This window comes from Dendrobium catenatum, unplaced genomic scaffold (genome assembly GCF_001605985.2).
Source record: "Dendrobium catenatum unplaced genomic scaffold, ASM160598v2 fragScaff_scaffold_243, whole genome shotgun sequence".
Lineage (NCBI taxonomy): Eukaryota > Viridiplantae > Streptophyta > Magnoliopsida > Asparagales > Orchidaceae > Dendrobium > Dendrobium catenatum.
In genome coordinates, this window is record NW_021318705.1 from 1,502,635 (window position 1) to 1,522,540 (window position 19,906).

Genomic DNA, 19,906 nt, shown 5'->3' on the forward strand with positions numbered 1-19,906 from the left:
ATTATGTATATGTGTTATTTATAAATTTTGCCCTCTAAGAACTAAGGTTGATTCCATCTCTAACAAGATGGACAACAGGCTGTGGTGGTTGCGGTGAATGATGAGGACAGTCGATAATCCTTGTGACAACAACGATGAATTATTACGTCCAGTGACCGGACGTCTGGACACCCAATTCAAACGCGCCACGTTACTCGAATACACTGGGTCCCGGTGTATTTTGGTGATGTGGCGCATCTGGATTGATGTCTGGATAAATCCGAACATCGGACGTAATAATTTGCTGACAACAACGGCGACCCCTATGATTATTGACACCAAATAATAGTAAAGGAGAATAATGATGCTGAAAATATCTAGTCATATGGGAGTGCGGAAAAATATTATTATTTAATTTTAAAAATTATATTAAATAAATATAATTCGAATATCTTAACTCAAATATTTTCCGCGGTTCAAATGGTTGGTTTGGCATTCTATTAACTTTAAAATTTAAAGTATCCACAAAGGCGTGTTTAGGCCACGCGCCGACCAGCCTGTCGACGTCCCGTGGTCGCATGGAAAACCTCCCGCACATTTCTGTCTCACAAGAAAATAATTTTATATATATATTCCCTTTTGCTCTGCAATTCACATTACGGGCTTTTCTCCTCAATCGGAACGGGCTTTTCTCCTCAACCGGAACTGGAGAAACATATATGAACAGAAACCTTCCCAACCGCTCTAATGTCGAGCTGAAAGAAAGAGATTTGGTACTCAGAGTGGGGTGGCTGTGTTTGTTGTGCCGCTCCAAGCAGAAACCGGAGATCGATCATCTTCTTCAGCTCCTCACTGTAAGTGATGATGAGCAGAGTGGTTTCTGTTCTTATTTCTGACCTTTGAGAAACACCAGGTTAGATTCCAAGCTCTATTAGGCATATAGGCATGGTTTCCACTATTGATCGTTTGAGCTAGTTACCGATTTTTGAACTGAGAGTGGAAAGGCGTCTCCTTTCTTTCTGAATCAGCTGCTGGTTAGCAGAACAGAAATTTTTGGAAAGTTTTCAGCCAAGCTCTTATATTGGCGAGCATTTTCTCTTAATTTGACTTGATTGAAGCCGGGAATCATAATGGTGGAAACCACAGAGACGCAAGAAATAGAGAAAGGGGAGGACTTGGAGGAAATCCATGGGGCATTGGAAACCATGGAGGCTGAGAGGATTCCTTCGTGGTCAACTCATATAACTCTTCGAGGTTTAACAGCAAGCCTCGCCATTGGAATTATGTACAGTGTGATTGTGATGAAGTTGAATCTAACCACCGGCCTTGTGCCCACCTTCAATGTTTCCGCGGCCCTCCTTGCCTTTGTCTTCCTCCGTTCTTGGACGAAAATACTTCACAAGGCTGGTTTCGCCGCAAAGCCCTTCACCAGGCAGGAGAATACTGTGGTCCAGACTTGTGCTGTTGCTTGCTATAGTATAGCCGTCGGAGGTTGGAAGTCCTTCTTCATGTTTGAAGAATTGCTGGAATAGTTCTATTTATTTGCTTTGCTTATTTTGGTTCATGGCTTTGAATTGTTTTATGGCAGGAGGATTTGGATCTTATCTGTTGGCACTGAATAAGAAAACTTATGAACAAGCTGGAATGGATACAGAGGGAAATACGCCGGGGAGTTATAAGGAGCCTGGTATTGGTTGGATGACTGGCTTTCTGTTTGCTGTTAGCTTTGTTGGGATCTTGGCCTTGGTTCCTCTGAGAAAGGTGCTTGTTTTTTTATGTGGTTTTTTTAATTTTAAGGGTGTTTTCGTGAACAATTTTGTTCCTTTTTTGTTTTTTGTTTTGGGTGGGGGTAGGGTTAGAAAAGTAATTATGATAAACCAAAGCCAAATCTATGCATTATCTAGTCACCTTCTACTTCTGATTGCCATTATTTTAAGGTTAATAGAATATTAAAGTTAGCCTCACATCAAATAGTTAAAAAAAATATTAGTGTAGGAAAACTAGATGTTTCCCTCATTAGTATAAAGCTTAAGCATTTGGGTTGAAAATTAGTCTAAATAGTGACTTGTATGATCCAAATTTAGTCCCTTTCAATCAACACTCCTTAAGATGTAATAGAATTAATGATTTGATTTTGACCTATTGGTTCATGTGATTCCTGGCCCCCATAGGACTTGATGGCCTTCAATCATAGTTGCGTAAGGTAAAAAAAGGTGATTTTCATTGAATTTCCATATAATTGAGTGGGCTCTTGGTGTATGATATTTTTTATGTGGAGAGTGAGAAGAGCCTTTTTAAGTTATGAGAGAGCATTTGGTTTAATCTCCATTGAATTTTAAAGCATATGTTGGTTTATAAGTTTGATTGATCCTCACATATACACTTAAGCTTTTGGGTTGAAAATGAATTTGATCATTATTACCTATCTCTTTTGTCTTTGTTGATAATTTTGTTGAAATCCTATCATTTCGTTTATCTGTTTGAATCAGGCAAAAGCAATACTATTTGTGAAAAGGATTCCCGTGGCTTTCACCAGCCATTATTGGATTAAACTATCCAATAAAACGTATCTATCACCCACAATCTTGATTATTTAAAAGGTCTTCTCAAATAAATGAACGTTAATTGAGCACCAATCATATATCAATTTAGCCAGTTGCCTTGTCTCATTCCCAGTCATCTACATGTCTTCCCCTCCTTTTCTTTTTTCTTTACTTTGTTTGTATGCTCATGGAGGAATTCAAATCATCTTTCTACAGTGCAGTTTGCTTGTTTTAATGTTTGTGAATAATTACAGAGACCATTGCCTACTTTTTCTGCCAACTTGAGACCATTCAGATTTCATTTTCTTATTAGGTTTCACTCTTATATATCAGAACAGAGAGCACTCTTAGCTTTAGACACCTTTTGTTGCAAATAAGATAATACAAATGTAAATTAAAGATAGTCTAATTCTGCTTTCTTATTGAAAAACCTTCTGGTATTATCAGTCTTTTTTTTTTTTGTAAATTTTCTAGTTCAAAGCAACAAAAACCATCTTTTGCAGAGCTCTACATCAGTTTGGTTACTGATTTGACTTTTTAGTGAGGTAGATAGCTTGTTTGATTTGTTTGAGATGTTTTGAGCTGTTTGTGTAAAAGCTGAAAAATGTATTCCAAATATTTTATTAATTGAAAGTAGGACAAAGGCTAGTTGCTGATCAATTCCATGTAGGGAGCTAGTCAATTAGTTTAAAGGAGAACTCATAGGCTGGACTCGAATCTATAACCTCTAACTTAGGAAACAAGGAGCATAGTGCTTTAGTTAGAGTACTTCAGTGATTTTTTAAACTACATAGCTCTCATTGATTGGTTATATTTACCCTTGAAGGAAGTAAATAACCAAAGATCTTAACTTATGTTTAGGGCATCTCCAACCAAAAATCTCATTTTTCACTCCAAAATGCAGTGTAACAAAAAAATGGCGTGATTCATCTCCAATCGAACTCCATTTTGCGCTCAGGTAACCATCTTTCTCCTTCGTGCGTTTCTTCGACAAATCTGGTAGAGAGAGAAAAATAACGCAGGTAAACAGTGCAACGCCAATATTGACGTCGCACTGTTCACCCGCAACTAAATGCCGGAAGTTTTTCCGTTCGGCTGGAGCTCGCGAGCGACGTCATTCATGCGTTTGGAGTTCGGTTGGAGAAGGCCTTATGCAGGGAATATGTCCTGTTAATGCTATCTTTTTTTTCCAAGTTCCGTCAATAATTGCTCCTTTTTTGATTTATCAATTCCTAATGCATCAAATATTCAGATCATGATTATTGACTACAAGCTAACTTTTCCAAGCGGTACCGCAACTGCAGTTCTAATCAATGGCTTCCATACTCCTCAAGGGGATAAAATGGCTAAGTATTACCTGACATTCCATCACTTTAAAACAAGGTACAAGATCTGCATCAGGCTGTTCAATTGCTAATAGTGTTTCATTATTGCCTCAGGAAGCAAGTGCAAGGTTTTGCGAAATATTTCGCCATCAGTTTCCTATGGAGCTTTTTCCAGTGGTTTTTCTCAGGAGGAGATGGGTGTGGCTTCTCACAATTTCCTACTTTTGGCCTTAATGCTTGGAAACAAACGTATAACTTGCTAACGCACACCTTCGTCATGTCTTTATAGTGTTCAAATGGTTATATGTTCTGACCAAAGCTGTAAATTTCCAGGTTTTTCTTTGATTTCAGCCTCACTTATGTTGGAGCTGGGATGATTTGTTCCTACCTAGTTAACATATCTCTTCTAATTGGAGCTGTGCTTTCATGGGGAGTAATGTGGCCACTTATTAGTGATCTTAAAGGCAAGTGGTACCCCTCAGACATACCAGAAAGCAGCATGAAAAGCTTGCAGGGCTATAAGGTTAATAGCTTTGAATTTTTTTCATGCTAGACAAGCAAATCAAGAAGTACAGTTCAGTGATTTGATTTGCACGCTCATATACAATCTTCTCTTGCAGGTTTTCATCTCCATTGCACTCATTCTAGGAGATGGCCTTTACAATTTTCTCAAAATTCTTGCCTTCGTAGCAAGAAGCATGCATGCTAGATCAAGAAATAAGAGCATCAAGAAAGGTAACATTGCAATGAAGCTTAAACCACAAGTTTACAATGTTGTTTGTCATATTCAAACTGCAACTTTTGAACCATAGTGGCAGATCATAACAATCAATTTCTCGACGATATATGGCGGAACGAGGTATTCGTCATGGGGAATATTCCTATATGGATAGCTTACGCCGGTTATGCAGTCTTCACTATAGTTGCCCTCATTTCCATTCCCAAGATGTTCCCAGAAGTGAAATGGTACTATGTCATATTCGCTTATTTCCTCGCCCCGGCTCTTGGTTTCTGCAATGCTTATGGTGCAGGCCTTACTGACATGAACATGGCATACAACTATGGCAAAGTGGCTCTCTTCATCCTTGCATCTTTGGCAGGGAAGGACTCTGGAGTGATTGCTGGTCTTGTAGGTTGTGGTCTGATCAAATCTGTAGTATCTGTTTCTGCAGATCTCATGCATGATTTCAAGACAGGTCATCTAACCCTTACATCCCCAAGGTCAATGCTCCTTTCACAGGCAATTGGGACATCCATGGGCTGCATTGTTGCTCCTGTGACGTTCTTCCTGTTCTACAAAGCATTTGATGTGGGAAATCCACAAGGAAGCTTCAAGGCTCCTTATGCTCTCATCTATCGAAACATGGCAATTTTGGGTGTTCAAGGCTTCTCTGCGCTTCCTCAACACTGTTTGCAGCTTTGTTATGGTTTCTTTGGATTTGCAGTGGTGGCCAACTTGATGAGGGATCTCTTCCCAACTAAGTATGGACGGTGGGTTCCTCTTCCGATGGCCATGGCAGTGCCATTCTTGGTTGGAGCTAGCTTCGCCGTCGATATGTGTGTTGGGAGTTTGATAGTTTTTTTCTGGCATCAGACTAAGAACCATAAGGCTTCACTATTGGTGCCGGCGGTCGCATCGGGTTTGATCTGTGGGGATGGGCTATGGGTTCTTCCTTCATCGTTACTCGCTCTCGCAAAGATCAATCCTCCACTCTGCATGAAGTTTTTGGCAACTTAATTGATTAGTGGAATCATGCATTAGAAAGAATTGGAGAGTATTCTGAAAAGTGAACCAATATGTAGATGGTATAAGGAGTAACTAAGTGAGATCTCTGGAGAAATAACTAATGAATGAAAGTTTGGAGGACTCCATAATTCGACCTTGAAATCTGAATATGGTACTTAAGAAGATTCATGGAGAGTATCAAGATAATATAAACAAAGTGAATGATAGTGCAGTATGTAAATTTATATTTACAAGCCCTCTCAAGCTGGGAAGAACAATGCAGATTGTGCTCTAGCTCTACTGAGTGACTGTGTCCGGTTTTCTGCCAAGACGCTAGTTCTTCAAGGTTATGAAGGAATAAAACAAACTCAGGAAGATATTCTCAGAGAAATTTAGCTCTGATAGAAACGTAACGTTCTCTTGTACTACAACATTAGTTTTTTTTTTATTGTAAGATATATCGTTTTTTATAAAAATATATCATCTAAGCATGATATCATATCTCTTTTGGCCTTTTATAAACAAATCTGTAAGAAGGGAATTTTTTGTAATTCAGCTTTTTATACTGTCATTGTCTTCAACCTTCATGCTTATAATTCTGTAAAATCTGCAATCCTCACCAAAAAGAGAAATTATTCTATGCGGATGCCGATTGCAGCTCTACATCCGGAGATTAATCAGAATGAGCCATGTCAGTAATACCGAGCGCGGTACCGAGCGGTACCAAGTTGCGATACCGAGTAGTACCGAGCCGCGGTACCGAGCGGTACCAAGTTGCGGTACTGAGTAGTATCGAGCCGCGGTACTGAAGTGACTCATTTTGGTTGGTCTTCGGACCGCGTTCGGCATCCGCACAGAATAATTTCTTCACCAAAACAACAATTCTGGGCCTGAATTGTTTTTACACCTTACAAAGTTCATTTCAATCTTGTAATTATGAAAAAAAAAAAATTAAAATTACACAACTGCAATTATTATGATGACTATCAAGGACCCCAATCTGATCCACATGGGCCATCTTGTAAAGTTTTATTTTGCTTATCTTAAATGGCATCAGTGGTTCACAAAGGTAGCAATTGGCTAAAAGAAACAAGTTTTTTCTTTGAACCTCACTTTATAAAAGTTTGATGACAGGTACCATTCAACAGTTTGATAGTGTTAGATTCCTGCTGATCTTGAATGCTTACCACCACAATCACCATAGAAAGTAATTCTGCATCTACCATCTATAAAATGCTATCTTAAAACCTCCCTTAAATTAATGGTTTATATATATATATATATATCTTAAATAGTTCTGATTATATATTTCTAGAGAGAGAAAAGATATGTATAAAATTATGCTTAACATGATGTATTAAGATATATTGTTGTAAGATCTTAGAATCTAAATTGGAAGAATTATTATTTTAATATTTTAATAAATTATAATCATAGTTATTTAATATTATCTATCAGTAATAAATAACAAAATCAATATGTGATTAGGATGGCTTGAGCTCAGGCTAAGCATTGAGATAATGAGGTGATGAGGTCCTAACCTACATAGCATATGAAAGAGACTTTCATGCTCAGTGTTTTGATTGTGTAAAATTAAGAAGAAGAAAGTATCAAGTTGTGTGATCTGATGGTATAATCTATGAATAAATATGTTATGATTGACATGTTGAATGAATTTACTTATAACATATGTGTTTACTAAAGAACAAAAAGACATGTTTTAATAAATAGAAATGAAATGATGCAATAATAACATGCCTCTTATGATATATTAAATATTTCAATGCATGTTTTTTAATATGTTTTATCATATTGTCAAATTATATTATCATTATGTGCTATTATGATTCATAATGTTTTCATATATAATATGATGATTTACTCACCTTGTTGTGCTAACATGTTATACGTACTAAGCTATGTTTAATAATTGACATCAAGCATAATTAACCATAGTTACATAATATGGTTTAAATGTTTGATTTGGAGTCATTGGTGGGTCAATAGACTCACTATCTACTGTTAATATTTTCTAGTAGGCTAAACTTTGTAGTGTTAGAGAAGGTCAAGGAAGCTAAGAAAATAATAGAAAAGTTTAGTGTAGCCTCAGTAATAGATTTATGCTTCATTTGAGACGGTTTTCTTATTGTTTTTTAAAGCAGTGTTTTAGTTAAAAAATTAAAATTTTTGTACTAAAAAGTTGCTATAAAGCAATAAGAAAGCCGTCACAAATAAAACCTTAGTCATGTTGAACTTTATAAGTGGCTGGATATGCCATATTTTTGCATAATAAACTCTTATAGCATGTAGCTCCTAAGATGAATGATTATATAATTGGATTGTTTAAATTGACTTCATATTTTTGTAATTAGATTTGGATTTAGATGCTATGAATTGCTTTAGAGAATTTAAGCTATTATAAATTATAAAAAATGGTCATACTACTACCTAGGAAGGAATAAATTTTTTTTATTATTATTCTAATGTTATGCTATATAATTTTTTGATAATAATGAAATAAGGGAAAGCAACAAGAAACCTACCGCCGTTAATGATAGATACAATTCAGGCATATAAGTCTAATTCTACAACAAAATGAAGAGGATGATTTGATAAGGATTTGGATGTAAATCGATGAAGAAGAGATGAAAAGAAGGGAGGAATCTATGATTGTGGCAAAAGCTCTAAGAAACAATGTCAAATTACAAACATTAAAGTTTGGAATACTATGAGAGATTCTTAGAATTCCTAATTCATTAGTAATTATCATAATGAATGTAATTATTTTCTTAATGATCACCATAGAAAGACTTAATGGGCTACAATGTACCGTTATTTTATAATCTATTTTAATTTCTTCATGCCTCCTATTCACATTATTAATAGATTTATACCATAAATAGTAATTAACTTATGTATATCTCTTTATTCAAATCATACAAATGATATAAAAATTATAATACTACTATTAAATTGATAATATGTATCTTAATGGATAGCAATAATAATTTATAATCTGTCAATAGATAATAAGAAAATTTAATAGTTTTAACCTTAATTACGGTTTAGGTTCAAATTTAAATACAGGCTAAATCTTATGTTTATCGAGTTGCTTCTTTTATTAATTTTTTAAACCATGTGTTTTTTATTTCAATGAAAATATAATAGTTGTCAAAATTTAAAATATCACTTGAAAAATAATGAACAAACAGAAATTTTAGCCAGGTCCAAGTTCACATATAAAATAGAAACCAAGCATATGTGATGCTTGGCAATATTTCATTCTTACACAGAACCAACAACTAAATAAATTTTGTTAAGTCCTTAAAGACTACATTTCTGACTAATATATGTAAAAAAATTATGAAAAATAAAATTCTTATTGCAAAAGTCATAGTTCTAGGATCTTAGCATGCCATGTAGATCCTATTCATAGTTCACAAAGGACTAAGAAAACATTTCTAAGAATCTTCTTGGATTGGCTATAAGGCTGCTTTATGAAGCAGTAAGAAAGTCATCCCAAATAAGATCTTGGTTGAAATCTAAGAGATTCAATTCAAACTTCGTTTGTAAAATTTTCCTGCTATAATTTTAGTATAAAATTTTTAATTTCAAAAAATTTTTTTTATTAAAAAATGGCATTTAAAAAGAGTAAGAAAGCCATTCTAAATGAAACCCCAATACATTTGAATTCTGACGAGTATAAAAAGTTTTCTAATTTTTAAGTTTCTATTCCAGTCAAATTCAACAAGTTCTATTTGCTAAGTACAAAAGATGCAAGTGAAAAAATATCACCCATATGAATAATGAATATTATTAAAATCCCAGCAAAAGTTCAATCGCAGAAGTTATGCATGATAACAACCTATAAGCTATAGTACCAGAAAGGAAATAAATGCTGCAGATAGGTGCTACAAGCACATGAACTCAAAAGTCAAGTAACTTGCTGCAAGGGCAACTAATATACTACAATGGAAATCCACATAAGAAAATTCAGAGGCAATTTCACACAAAGAAGGGAATAACTAAATTTATGAAATCCCAAACAAAACAATTGCTGCAATGAAGTAAATGACCAGAGGTGCCAAAATACAAATAGAAAACAACTGAGACAGAGAGTGCAAGTGTTCAGTTGAAATGACTATTACAATAGAAAATTTATAGTAATCTGAACTCTCAACCGTTGAGATATTGTTTGCTTTGGCTGAATGATCTTACGATTTTGTCATGTTGGTATGACTTCTCGAGAGGTCACTCATCCTATGGGCTGCCCGTGTACGAGCATACTTAACTTTGAAATTTTTGCTAAATTTTCAATCGTTACACCAAAGATGCCCCTATTGTTTAAGGGTTTAACTTTATTTTCTTAAGGTGTATCACAATTTCCCTTAATTAGATAAGAGATTTCATCATCTATTTTCTTAGCCCAGAATCATCCATAAGGGAAAGTGGAGTATTTAGTTTTCATCTTCTGACTAATGCATTGCTCTAATACCATTTGTTACGGCTCAAACTCTCAATTATTAAAATATTGTCTGCTTTTACTTACTGGCCTCATGTATGTCCCCTTGATATTATTGTTGATGAGGTCACTATTCCTAAGATTACTCTTCTCCGAGCCCATTTAACTTTGAAGTTTCTATTGAAATTTTAATCGTTATACCAAAGGATGCCTTGATTATTTAAGAGTGTAGCTTTATTTTTGTAAGGGATTTCACAAAATTAAATTTAAAGAGGTAATTAAAATACTAAAATACACATCCTATTCTTAGTAGGATCATTATCATTGAAATGCTTACACTGAAATGAACCCGGAAACAAAAGCTAAGAAATAAAAAAATAATAATGTGCATCACTCACATTTTTAATAAATAAAGACTTTCAAATTAGCATCAATATGAGCATTCTTTATACATATGAGTTTAAATGTATGGATGCATTATACAAGTTGGATTATGATTTACCTGACAAGATTGAAAAAAATAAAATCAATAAAAGGTATTAAAAAATAAATTTGAGATTGAGTTTAATGATTCAAGCTTCCTTGAAATCAAGATCAAATTGATTCTTCGTTTGGGACGGCTTTCTTATTGCTTCATAAAACAGCTTTATTCTTAAAAAAATCTAAAAAGCTGTTAGAAGTTCTGCACTCCATATCAACTATTGTGAAATTCTTTTCAGAAAAAAAACTTGTTAATATCTTCCATTCATAGAAAAAAAAGAGAGTAATTTTCTAGACATGGATGCTCATGCGCACGAAGATCACTTCAATTGTCCAGAATCGTTATCTTTGAACAAGTCAGAAAAAAAAGAAGCATAATTGAATGCCATTTTCTCTACTTTGTGCTGTCATCTGTCATTTTTCCTCTCTTTTCATTGAAAGGATTCTCATGTTTGGTCTACTCGAAATAATTGAGTCATCTGATGCTGTAATCGGTCTCTATCATATCATTAAAGGGCCGCCCATTTAGAACTTACAGTTATTTATCTTTTTAAGTATCTATCAGCATATGAGAGTGAGGACCACTCATCTTAATGGATTATGCTCCTTTTCTTCTCCACCTCTCATTTCTCTTCACTGCCCATTTTTTGTTTGCTTGTATATTTCACAATGAGAGGGCCCAATATATATCACTGACGTTTCGTTTGGAACGATTTTTTTACTGTTTTTTAAAGCAGTTTTTTATATAAAATTTTTCTTAAAAGTTGCTTTTAAAAAAACAGTAAAAAAATCTTTCTAAACAAAACCTAAAATATCATTGTGATGGAGGAATTTGGAGAGAGAGAATAAATTATTAAAGCTCTCAATGATTTCAACAGAAGCCCCACTTGAGGTCTTAGTGATTTCAACAGACTTGTTCTGTTCAGCGTTAGCTTGAAGGTAGTGTCAAAAAGCTTTTTCACGTGTGCGGGGGAGTTATAAGTAAAATTGTAGAGATTTGTTTTTTTTATAAATGTTCTTACAATCAAAATTTGTTTTGAGGGCGTTGCCTATTCTTAATCTTTGTATGCTCCTCAGATATATGGGAGGTCTGAGGGGGCAGTGGGAACAAATTTTGCTTTTAAAGATATTTTTGGATTCTCTTTACTATTTCTCTTTTATTTGGTTCAACGTTCTCTAACAATAATATCTCTACACAATATGTTTAATAATGTTGGAGCAATTGTCTAAAGACCATATTATTTTAAAATTTTTATGTCTTAAAATCCTTATAATAAAGACTAAAAAATACATGAATGTGAACAAATTACCTAAAGAATCATATAATAATTTTTTTTTAAAATTTTTTCAGGGTTTTACCCAGGCATAAGGTGGATCCGCCCCTGAACCTATCAGTTTTTTGTTTTTTCTGAATGACTCTTCATAACTATTCTGATAGTTTTTGAAAATATGAAAAAGAAGCACTTGTAAGAGGTGAAATTTTCTTATGGTCGTCTATAAGTCAACCAAAGATTAGGAAAAATTATTAGGTGCGGAGTGTGCACCGTCCGCACAAGCACTGGGTACCACTCGATACCACTGGGTATCGCTAGGTACCCAATACTTGTTGCGGACGGTTCCCCGTCTGCACTCCGCACCTAATAATCTCTCCAAGATTAGTGACGTGAGGCACTCGTTTATCTATTTGACTCAACAAACTGATTGGGTAGATCCACTCAGAAAGATCAGCATGGCTATTCACCAATGGTTAGCCAAGGAAGGTGAAGTTGGCCTATGACGTCAAAGGAGCTAACTTCATATTTAGAAAATTTTTAATACGCATTCAAGTTTCTTAAAATTCACAATTGGTGTATCTTTTATTTTATGAAAAGCCTTTGTTAGGAAACATTTGTTTATTCAAGTAATTTAACTTTAATATAATTTTATGATGGAGCTACATTTCTACCCCAACCTATAAATAGGACTTTAGAAGGTAAGCTGTCAAGCAAAATTTATGTGTGTTTTTATTGTGTTAAATTCTATTAAATATGCATGTTTTAGTTGATCTTGTCCGTGAATGTCTTAGGAAAAGGTGCAAAATTGTAAAGTTAAGAACCAACTCCGTATCACTAGAACTATTAGCATTACAGCGTCTTCAAAGCCCCAACGCCAAAACAGGACATAACAGTGTCGGAGCCTTAAGAAAATTTCATTTAATTCAGCGCCTCGGCTGAACAAATCTCAATGCCACAGTGCTACTTAATGTTGCACCGCTATAAGTGAAAATTGCAGCGCTAGACTTTTTTTAAAACATAAAAATAATTCAACGTAGAAGCGCCAACCTTTAGAGCACCACAGCACTAGATGATGTAATTAAGTGCAGCAACACTCATCGTTGCAGCGCCACGACGGAGCAGTTAGAGAAAAGAAGTGTCATGCTGATTAGTCAAGCGTCGTGCCAGATCAGTCAATAGTTGTGCTAGGTCAGCCCAACGCCCCAATGAAGCACATTTAGCAGCACTAAGGCCCTAGTTCTTGTTGTAACGGCGCTATGCCAACCTATCAAGCATCGCTATGCCTAAGTATGTTGATGTTAAGTATGACTAATTTTTTTTAACTTTCTTTTGGGAGAGACCAGAAGATAGTGAGTGACATAGAGTGGAGTGGCTGATCATCGTTGTAGAGAGCGAAACTAAACTTAGGAGTGAAAAGGAGTGTGGAGAGTGAAGGTGAAAGGGGAGAATCACTTGGGGAAGAGTCCATTTGCAATATCTTTTTTGGATTCTTCATTTCGGGTGCTATTTTCTTCATATTTTTTATTTGTACTTCTTTCTTGAGCAAGTAATAGAAAGTGTTTGACTCACTTTTATTTCTATGGTCTACTAAACTCATAGTTTTGGGTTGATCATGTAAAAATCTATGTATATCCTAATGTAAACTCTTGTATATAAAAGTAAATTATTATTTTTAATATCTTCCATATTTAATTTAATTTGTGCAATGGTCATATATGAATTTAAAATCTAGTGTGATACATTGCCTTAACATAAAAATGTTGAAATAATTAAGAGTATTAAAATGGAATGCTTTCATACATAGACATAGGATGTCAGGATTCTTGGATCTATGGAGATATAATAATTATTGAGAGGTCATAAACCTTTCTTTACACATTTACAAGCTCGATAGAGATCAAAAGAGCCATAAGCTCTGATTCATAATTATTATAGACGAGTCTGCTAAGGAGAACATAGATTCATTCACCATTATTAGTCCAAAACATCTTTATTTTTTATTATCTTAACTATCTTCTTTATCTCTCTGTAGTTCTGGTAAGTAACCCTTTGGTTTATTACATAGGATAAATTTAGCAGTTTGAGTAGACAATATTATAATCAATTGTGATTCAACAATTTCTCGTTGGATCAACACTCTCTCATTCACTTTATTACTTGATCGGTATGTGTACTTGCATTAAGTGAGAGCATTATTTAAATCTATAGTGGCACTCCAATATAGCCTAACAAACCCCATAAAGTTTTCGACAACATTACCCGAGAAATAGTGTGTAATTTTTAAATTATTTCTATATTGTTCAAAAAACTGCAAAATTTAATCCTTCTTACTTTGTATCTTATTTTGTTATCATTGTTCTTTTGTGAAGTTATGAATATGTGGCAATTGCTTTTTGCATTTTTTTTTATTTTTAGTATATTTTATTACATTTTATTTTCTATTTGTTGTTGTTATATGCATAGTAGATCTAGTAAGGAATCCTTGTTATTTGACATAGAAATAGAGAGGGTTCTTACAAAAATTCAAAAACCAAAAAGACTTTAATTAGTTATAGGAATGGCCAAATCAAATCTAGATCATGACCATCTTAGACCTCTTAGGGAGTATGCCAATCCCTTAGTAGATTAAATTCATCAGAGTATCAATCGGTCTACTATTTAAGCCAATACTTTCGAGCTAAAACTTGACATAATTCAAATGGTAGAAAATTATCACTTTGGAGTAACTCTATAGCTTACTTATTAGAAATTTACGTAACATTCAAGTTTAATGAAGTTAGTGATTGTGATGCCCAAGCATTTAATTTGAAAGAATTTTTCTTTCATCTTTTAATAAATAACAAACAAAATTATCTAATATTATCTATTAGTAATAAATAATAGATTCTATAATTCATAACACCAATATATATATATATATATATATATTCAATTCCCAAATATCATATACACTACTCAGAATCTATACAATCATGTCATAACTACTCTGTATTGAGTACAAAAGAACAACTAATATAAAAAGAACCTGAATCTGAAGATTATTGACCAGCCCTCATACTCCTGGTCTTCTTCATTGATCTAAAATCATTTAGGCACATATAATGAGCCAAAAAGTCCAGCAGGTCACCAAAACCTACAACTGAATTCAAAGCACGATAAATGAGCAATATGCATGTTAATAATCAAATTATAGGATTTATAGCAATTATATTCGTATGATCATTAAATAAGTACATAAATAAAAAATTAATTCTGATCTAATAGTAGTAAAATATATTAATAGTAAAATACAATGGTACAAAAGTCAGTAAAGTAGTAAACTAGTATGAATGTCAAATCTATAAAGTAATCATAGTATCTATAATTCCAATCAATATAGAAATTGGATTAAACATCAAATCTAAACATCAATAAAGACTGTTGAAATTAATTTAATATAATATAATCATATAGGTATACATATGCCATCCAATTATTTTATATTAGTATTAAATTGATATGTTAATCTCATATTTAATATATCTTGTATATTACGTGCTCAATGAATATATCATACTTTTTACATAAATAAATTAGTAGCATTATTAATAATAAATCCATACAGTAATATAAATAATGCCTCAATTGTATTTATTTTAGCAGTCACACTAAACAAGTATTCTTGCTATCATAATATTTTTTAGTATTGCATCAATGTCAGCAAATCGTTGGCTTAGTGGTAATTATCTTCTTTTAACTCTCAATCAATTTATCTCGTCGACTCACCATCCTAAATAAGTCAATCAGTCTTCAACCAACGGGTCAATCAATCTTTACTTATCTTTTTCATACACATTATTATTATAGTACTATAACTATAATTTTAATCACATATCTATATTCATTTCTACTATATTACACTAAATAATGCACAATTAAGCTTAATTCAGAAATGTCAATCCTAACGATAGACAATAAAAATCATATCGAGCAAAATTCACATTTTTAAAATTTAACCAAATTATCAAATATTTTATAAAATAATATTCTGAAGCTTTAGTTGAATTAAATCACTATTTTTAAACGTTAAAATAAAATTTTTAGTAGGAAAAATTATATTTTTTTAAAATTGTATGGTGAAAAATCTCAAATAAATACTTAAAATTTTTATAATCTCAATTTCTATAATATATAAAAAGTTATACGTTAAAAGTTTTGTCAATGTAAAATTATTCTTATTTTTTAATAATAAAAACATAAATTTGATAAAAAATATTAAAAGTACAAAGTCTTTGAAATTTGAAATAGGATAAAGATTCCTAACTACGAGACAAGTAAATCTTCAAACAACATCAACGGACCACAATCACTTTGTGGCCTCTAAATCTGGATTTTCTTTTTCTCTCTCCTCACTTTTTCTCTTAATATCTCAAGCCATTTCTCTATAAGCCGTTTTCAAAAAGAGAATGAGATTTTTTTTAAGTGATTAGTTAATGAGTTAAGATATTTATAATATAATATAATTATTTAATATAACTATTTAATTTAATCAATTTTTAATAAAAAATTCATATAAATCATTTTGGGCTTAAAAAATTATATAAAAAAATATTTATAAAATAAATTATTTTATTAAAAAAATATTGGTAAAATTGATTTATAAAATGGATACTTGACAACCCCAAAATCCTAACTCGTACATATATGTATTAATTTCTTAAGAATATTCACTGATGCCCAAAAAATATAAAAAATTTTGAGTAACTAATTAAATACTATAATCTTAATGCTATGACAAAGATGGTTTGCGATTTAGAGTTATATTGACTACAAAAAAAAAAATTTATTTATGTGGGTAAAAATATGGGTTATTACAGTGATGATGCTATTAAACTTCATCTGTTTTCATTTTATTTTAAAAGATAAAAAAAAAAATTGATTGAATTTCTTTCCCTTAGGCTCTATAACCACTTAAAATGTGTTGGCACATTAGTTCCTAGGAAAGCATTTCTCCCCTTCCAAAATTATTAAGCTTGGGAATGACATTATTTTATTTTCCCAATTTAATGAAGAGTTAATTTATCAGAGCCAGGAAAAGTTCAAGAAGATACTTGGAAAGTTCCCTCATCATATTTTGCCTAATTGGTTGGTGATTAGAACTTTTTACAATGGGCTTGGTCAATAATTGATGCGGCATGTCAAAGCCTTTTGAATAGGCTTATGTCTCTATAAAGGAGATTACAACATATAACTTCTAATGACCTTCTTATATGGTGAATCTTAAGAGAGTATCCAATATTTATAAGTCAAATAATTTATCAATTTTGACCGCTCAGGTAGCTTCCATGTCTAAGAAGTTATATAATTTTAGAGTTAGTCCAATTCCAGGACCACTTTTACATTTGAAAGAGAATGATTTGAATGTTGTTAGTGAGTTTACTGCTCAAGAAATTGATAGTCTAAATGTAATTGGAAGCCCTAATAATCTTTATTCAAATACATACATATCAGGTTGGAGAAACCATCCTAATTTTAGCGAAGTGAGAATAATGGTGAAAATCAATGGAATGCCAATTAACCCAACCTTGTAGTATCTTGGAATAACCCACAACAACCTATAATAAACTCTATACCATCTTATCCCCTTATGCTTTAATCAGAACAATCAATTCAAAGATACGAAGACACTTTTTGAGATTGTAGTGCTTCAGATGGGAAACAAATTATAAAGCCAACTTGCTACCCTTAGAAACATAAAAAACTAAATAGAGCACCTTACTAGTTTGATTAATAGTAAATCCCATGATGAGCATGCTAATCTTAGTGATAAAAAATTTGAAGAGAATTGAAATACTATTTAGCTAAGGAGTAGGAAATATTTAGGAGCCCCTTATAAAGAAAAAGTTTTAAACTCAGGAGAAAATATGGTAGAAAAGTTTATATTGTCTGACTCACCTAAAAAATAATCCAAACCTATTAAAGAAACTTAGAGACCTATTAGGAATTTTGTAGAGAGACCCCCACCACCCATTTCTCAGAGATTGATTAAACAAATTCAGATAAATAATTCTCTAGATTTTTTGAAGTATTTAAAAAATTAACCATTAATATATCATTCTCATAAGCCTTAGTTAATGCAAAATATTTTTAATAAGAAAAGGAATTTGAAACTATTGCATTAACTGAAGAATGCAGTGCCATCGTACAAAAAAAGCTCGCTGAAAATTAAAGGAGTTTGATAGTTTTACCATTCCCATAACTATATGAGATAAATTTATGGGAGAGCATTGTGTGATCTAGGATATATACAAAACCAATCATATGCCTTTATCCATTTTTCAGAGATTATATTTAGAAGAGGTACAACCCACTATTGTCACCCTTCAGCTTTCTGATAGATCATTGACTTATCCTAAGGGGTGGTATAAGATATTCTTATTAAGGTATATAAGTTTATCTTCATGTAGATTTTATTATCTTATATATGAAGTAGGATAGGGAGATACACTATATCTTAGGAAGACCTTTCTTAGAAACAAGTAAGGCTATAATAGATGTTCATGAGGGGGAGTTGGCCATGAGAGTCTCCATAGGAGTACAAGATCAAGAAGTGACTATAGATGTGCTTAAGTCCATGAAATTCTCTATTGATAAAAATATGAATTACTTTAGGGTTAATATGGAAGAGGCTATTGTTGAAAATTTTAAGGAAGATTTGATAGTAAAAGACTTTGGATGAATTCGAGAGTTTAAAGAACATGTTCAGATTATTAAAGACACTTTTGGGAGGCCTAAGGGAAGATTTGAAACTTTGGATATCTCATCTTTGGGTTGAACATTAAAACCATCTATAAAGAAGCCCCTGTTTTAGATATTAAAGTTATATCTAACCACCTTAAGTATACCTTTTTGGGTACACTATAGGAAAATGCGCTATTACTGATGGATGGAATCTGCCGGTAATAATAAAAAATGACAGAAATATCTCCTTTACGAGCTTTTCTGATGGTAATTCATGCGTAAAAAAAAAAACACAGGTGATTTTTTTCCCGGAAAAATTTCCGGCTTTGTTTCCAGCGTAATGCCATCGAAAAAAAGGAGCATTCAACGCCTTTTTCGTTGCTGTATTCTGGCGTAAGATACGCCGGTATTTTCGGCAAATAGTATATGCCAGAATTATCGGTGCATAATCCGTTGGCTAATGGATGTCATTCCGTTATCGGCATCCATTACCGTCGCAAATTCTGTTGGAATTAACGGTGCACATTTTTGTCGGAACTATCATTATATTGTATTACCGTCATTGTTTCTAGTGCATTATCAATCAGAAACTTGTAGCATAAACAAAAAAACAACCTTACTTATTTTAAAATATATTTCCATAATTAAAGCTGCATAAAAAATAATGCAACAACATTATATACATTCATACAGCCACTTCAGATCAAGAACATCACCAAACATAGTAATTTAACTTTGCATTTCATTACTTCTATTGGTTTGAAAAAAAGATCAAGAAGGAAAGTTGATTAGGGTTCTAGGTAATTATAAGAAAGTTTCTTGATGGATCATAGTTGATATCAAAGGAATTAACCCATCTCTATGTATGTATAGGACTTTTATGGAGGAAAAATTCTTACGAAAAGTTGACAACAAAGAATATTGAACCCATATGTGAAGGAAGTAGTTAAAAAGGAAATATTTAAATGGTTAGATGCAAGGATCGTTTACCCCATTTCTAATAGTGCTTGAATTACTCATGTTCATTGTGTTCCTAAGAAGGGTGATTTGACTGTAGTATCCAATGAACATAATGAGCTCATTCCCACTAGGACATTCACTAGTTGGAGAATTTGTATAGACTATAGGAAACATAACAAAGCCACTATGAAAGATAATTTTCTCTTGCCATTTTTTGATCATATGTTAGATAGATTGGCAACACACTATTTATATTATTTTCTAGATGGATATTTAGGATACCACCAGATTCCTATAACACCTTAAAACCAGAGCAAAATTACCTTCACCAATCCATATGGGACATTAGCTTTTAGAAGGATAGGTTTTGGTCCATGCAATGCTCCTGCAACGTTTTCAGCGATGTATGATGTTTATTGTCTAGATTTAATAAAGCA

General features: G+C 32.8%; 1 protein-coding gene across 2 annotated transcripts; it reads left to right on the forward strand.

Moving 5' to 3' along the window:
* The first annotated feature begins 625 nt into the window (after positions 1-625).
* On the forward strand, positions 626-6,136 carry LOC110102085 (probable metal-nicotianamine transporter YSL9). 2 transcript variants are annotated; one of them, XM_028693241.1, is made up of 7 exons: positions 626-1,470; positions 1,568-1,740; positions 3,775-3,872; positions 3,962-4,096; positions 4,181-4,370; positions 4,468-4,582; positions 4,666-6,136. In XM_028693241.1, the coding sequence occupies exons 1-7, from the start codon at positions 1,110-1,112 to the stop codon at positions 5,583-5,585; spliced, it is 1,992 nt and encodes a 663-aa protein (XP_028549074.1). In that variant the 5' UTR covers positions 626-1,109; the 3' UTR covers positions 5,586-6,136. The 2 variants fall into 2 exon arrangements, with proteins under 2 accessions (XP_028549074.1, XP_020685917.1); XM_020830258.2 differs by having other exon boundaries at positions 627-1,470; positions 4,660-6,136.
* The last annotated feature ends 13,770 nt before the right edge of the window (positions 6,137-19,906 follow it).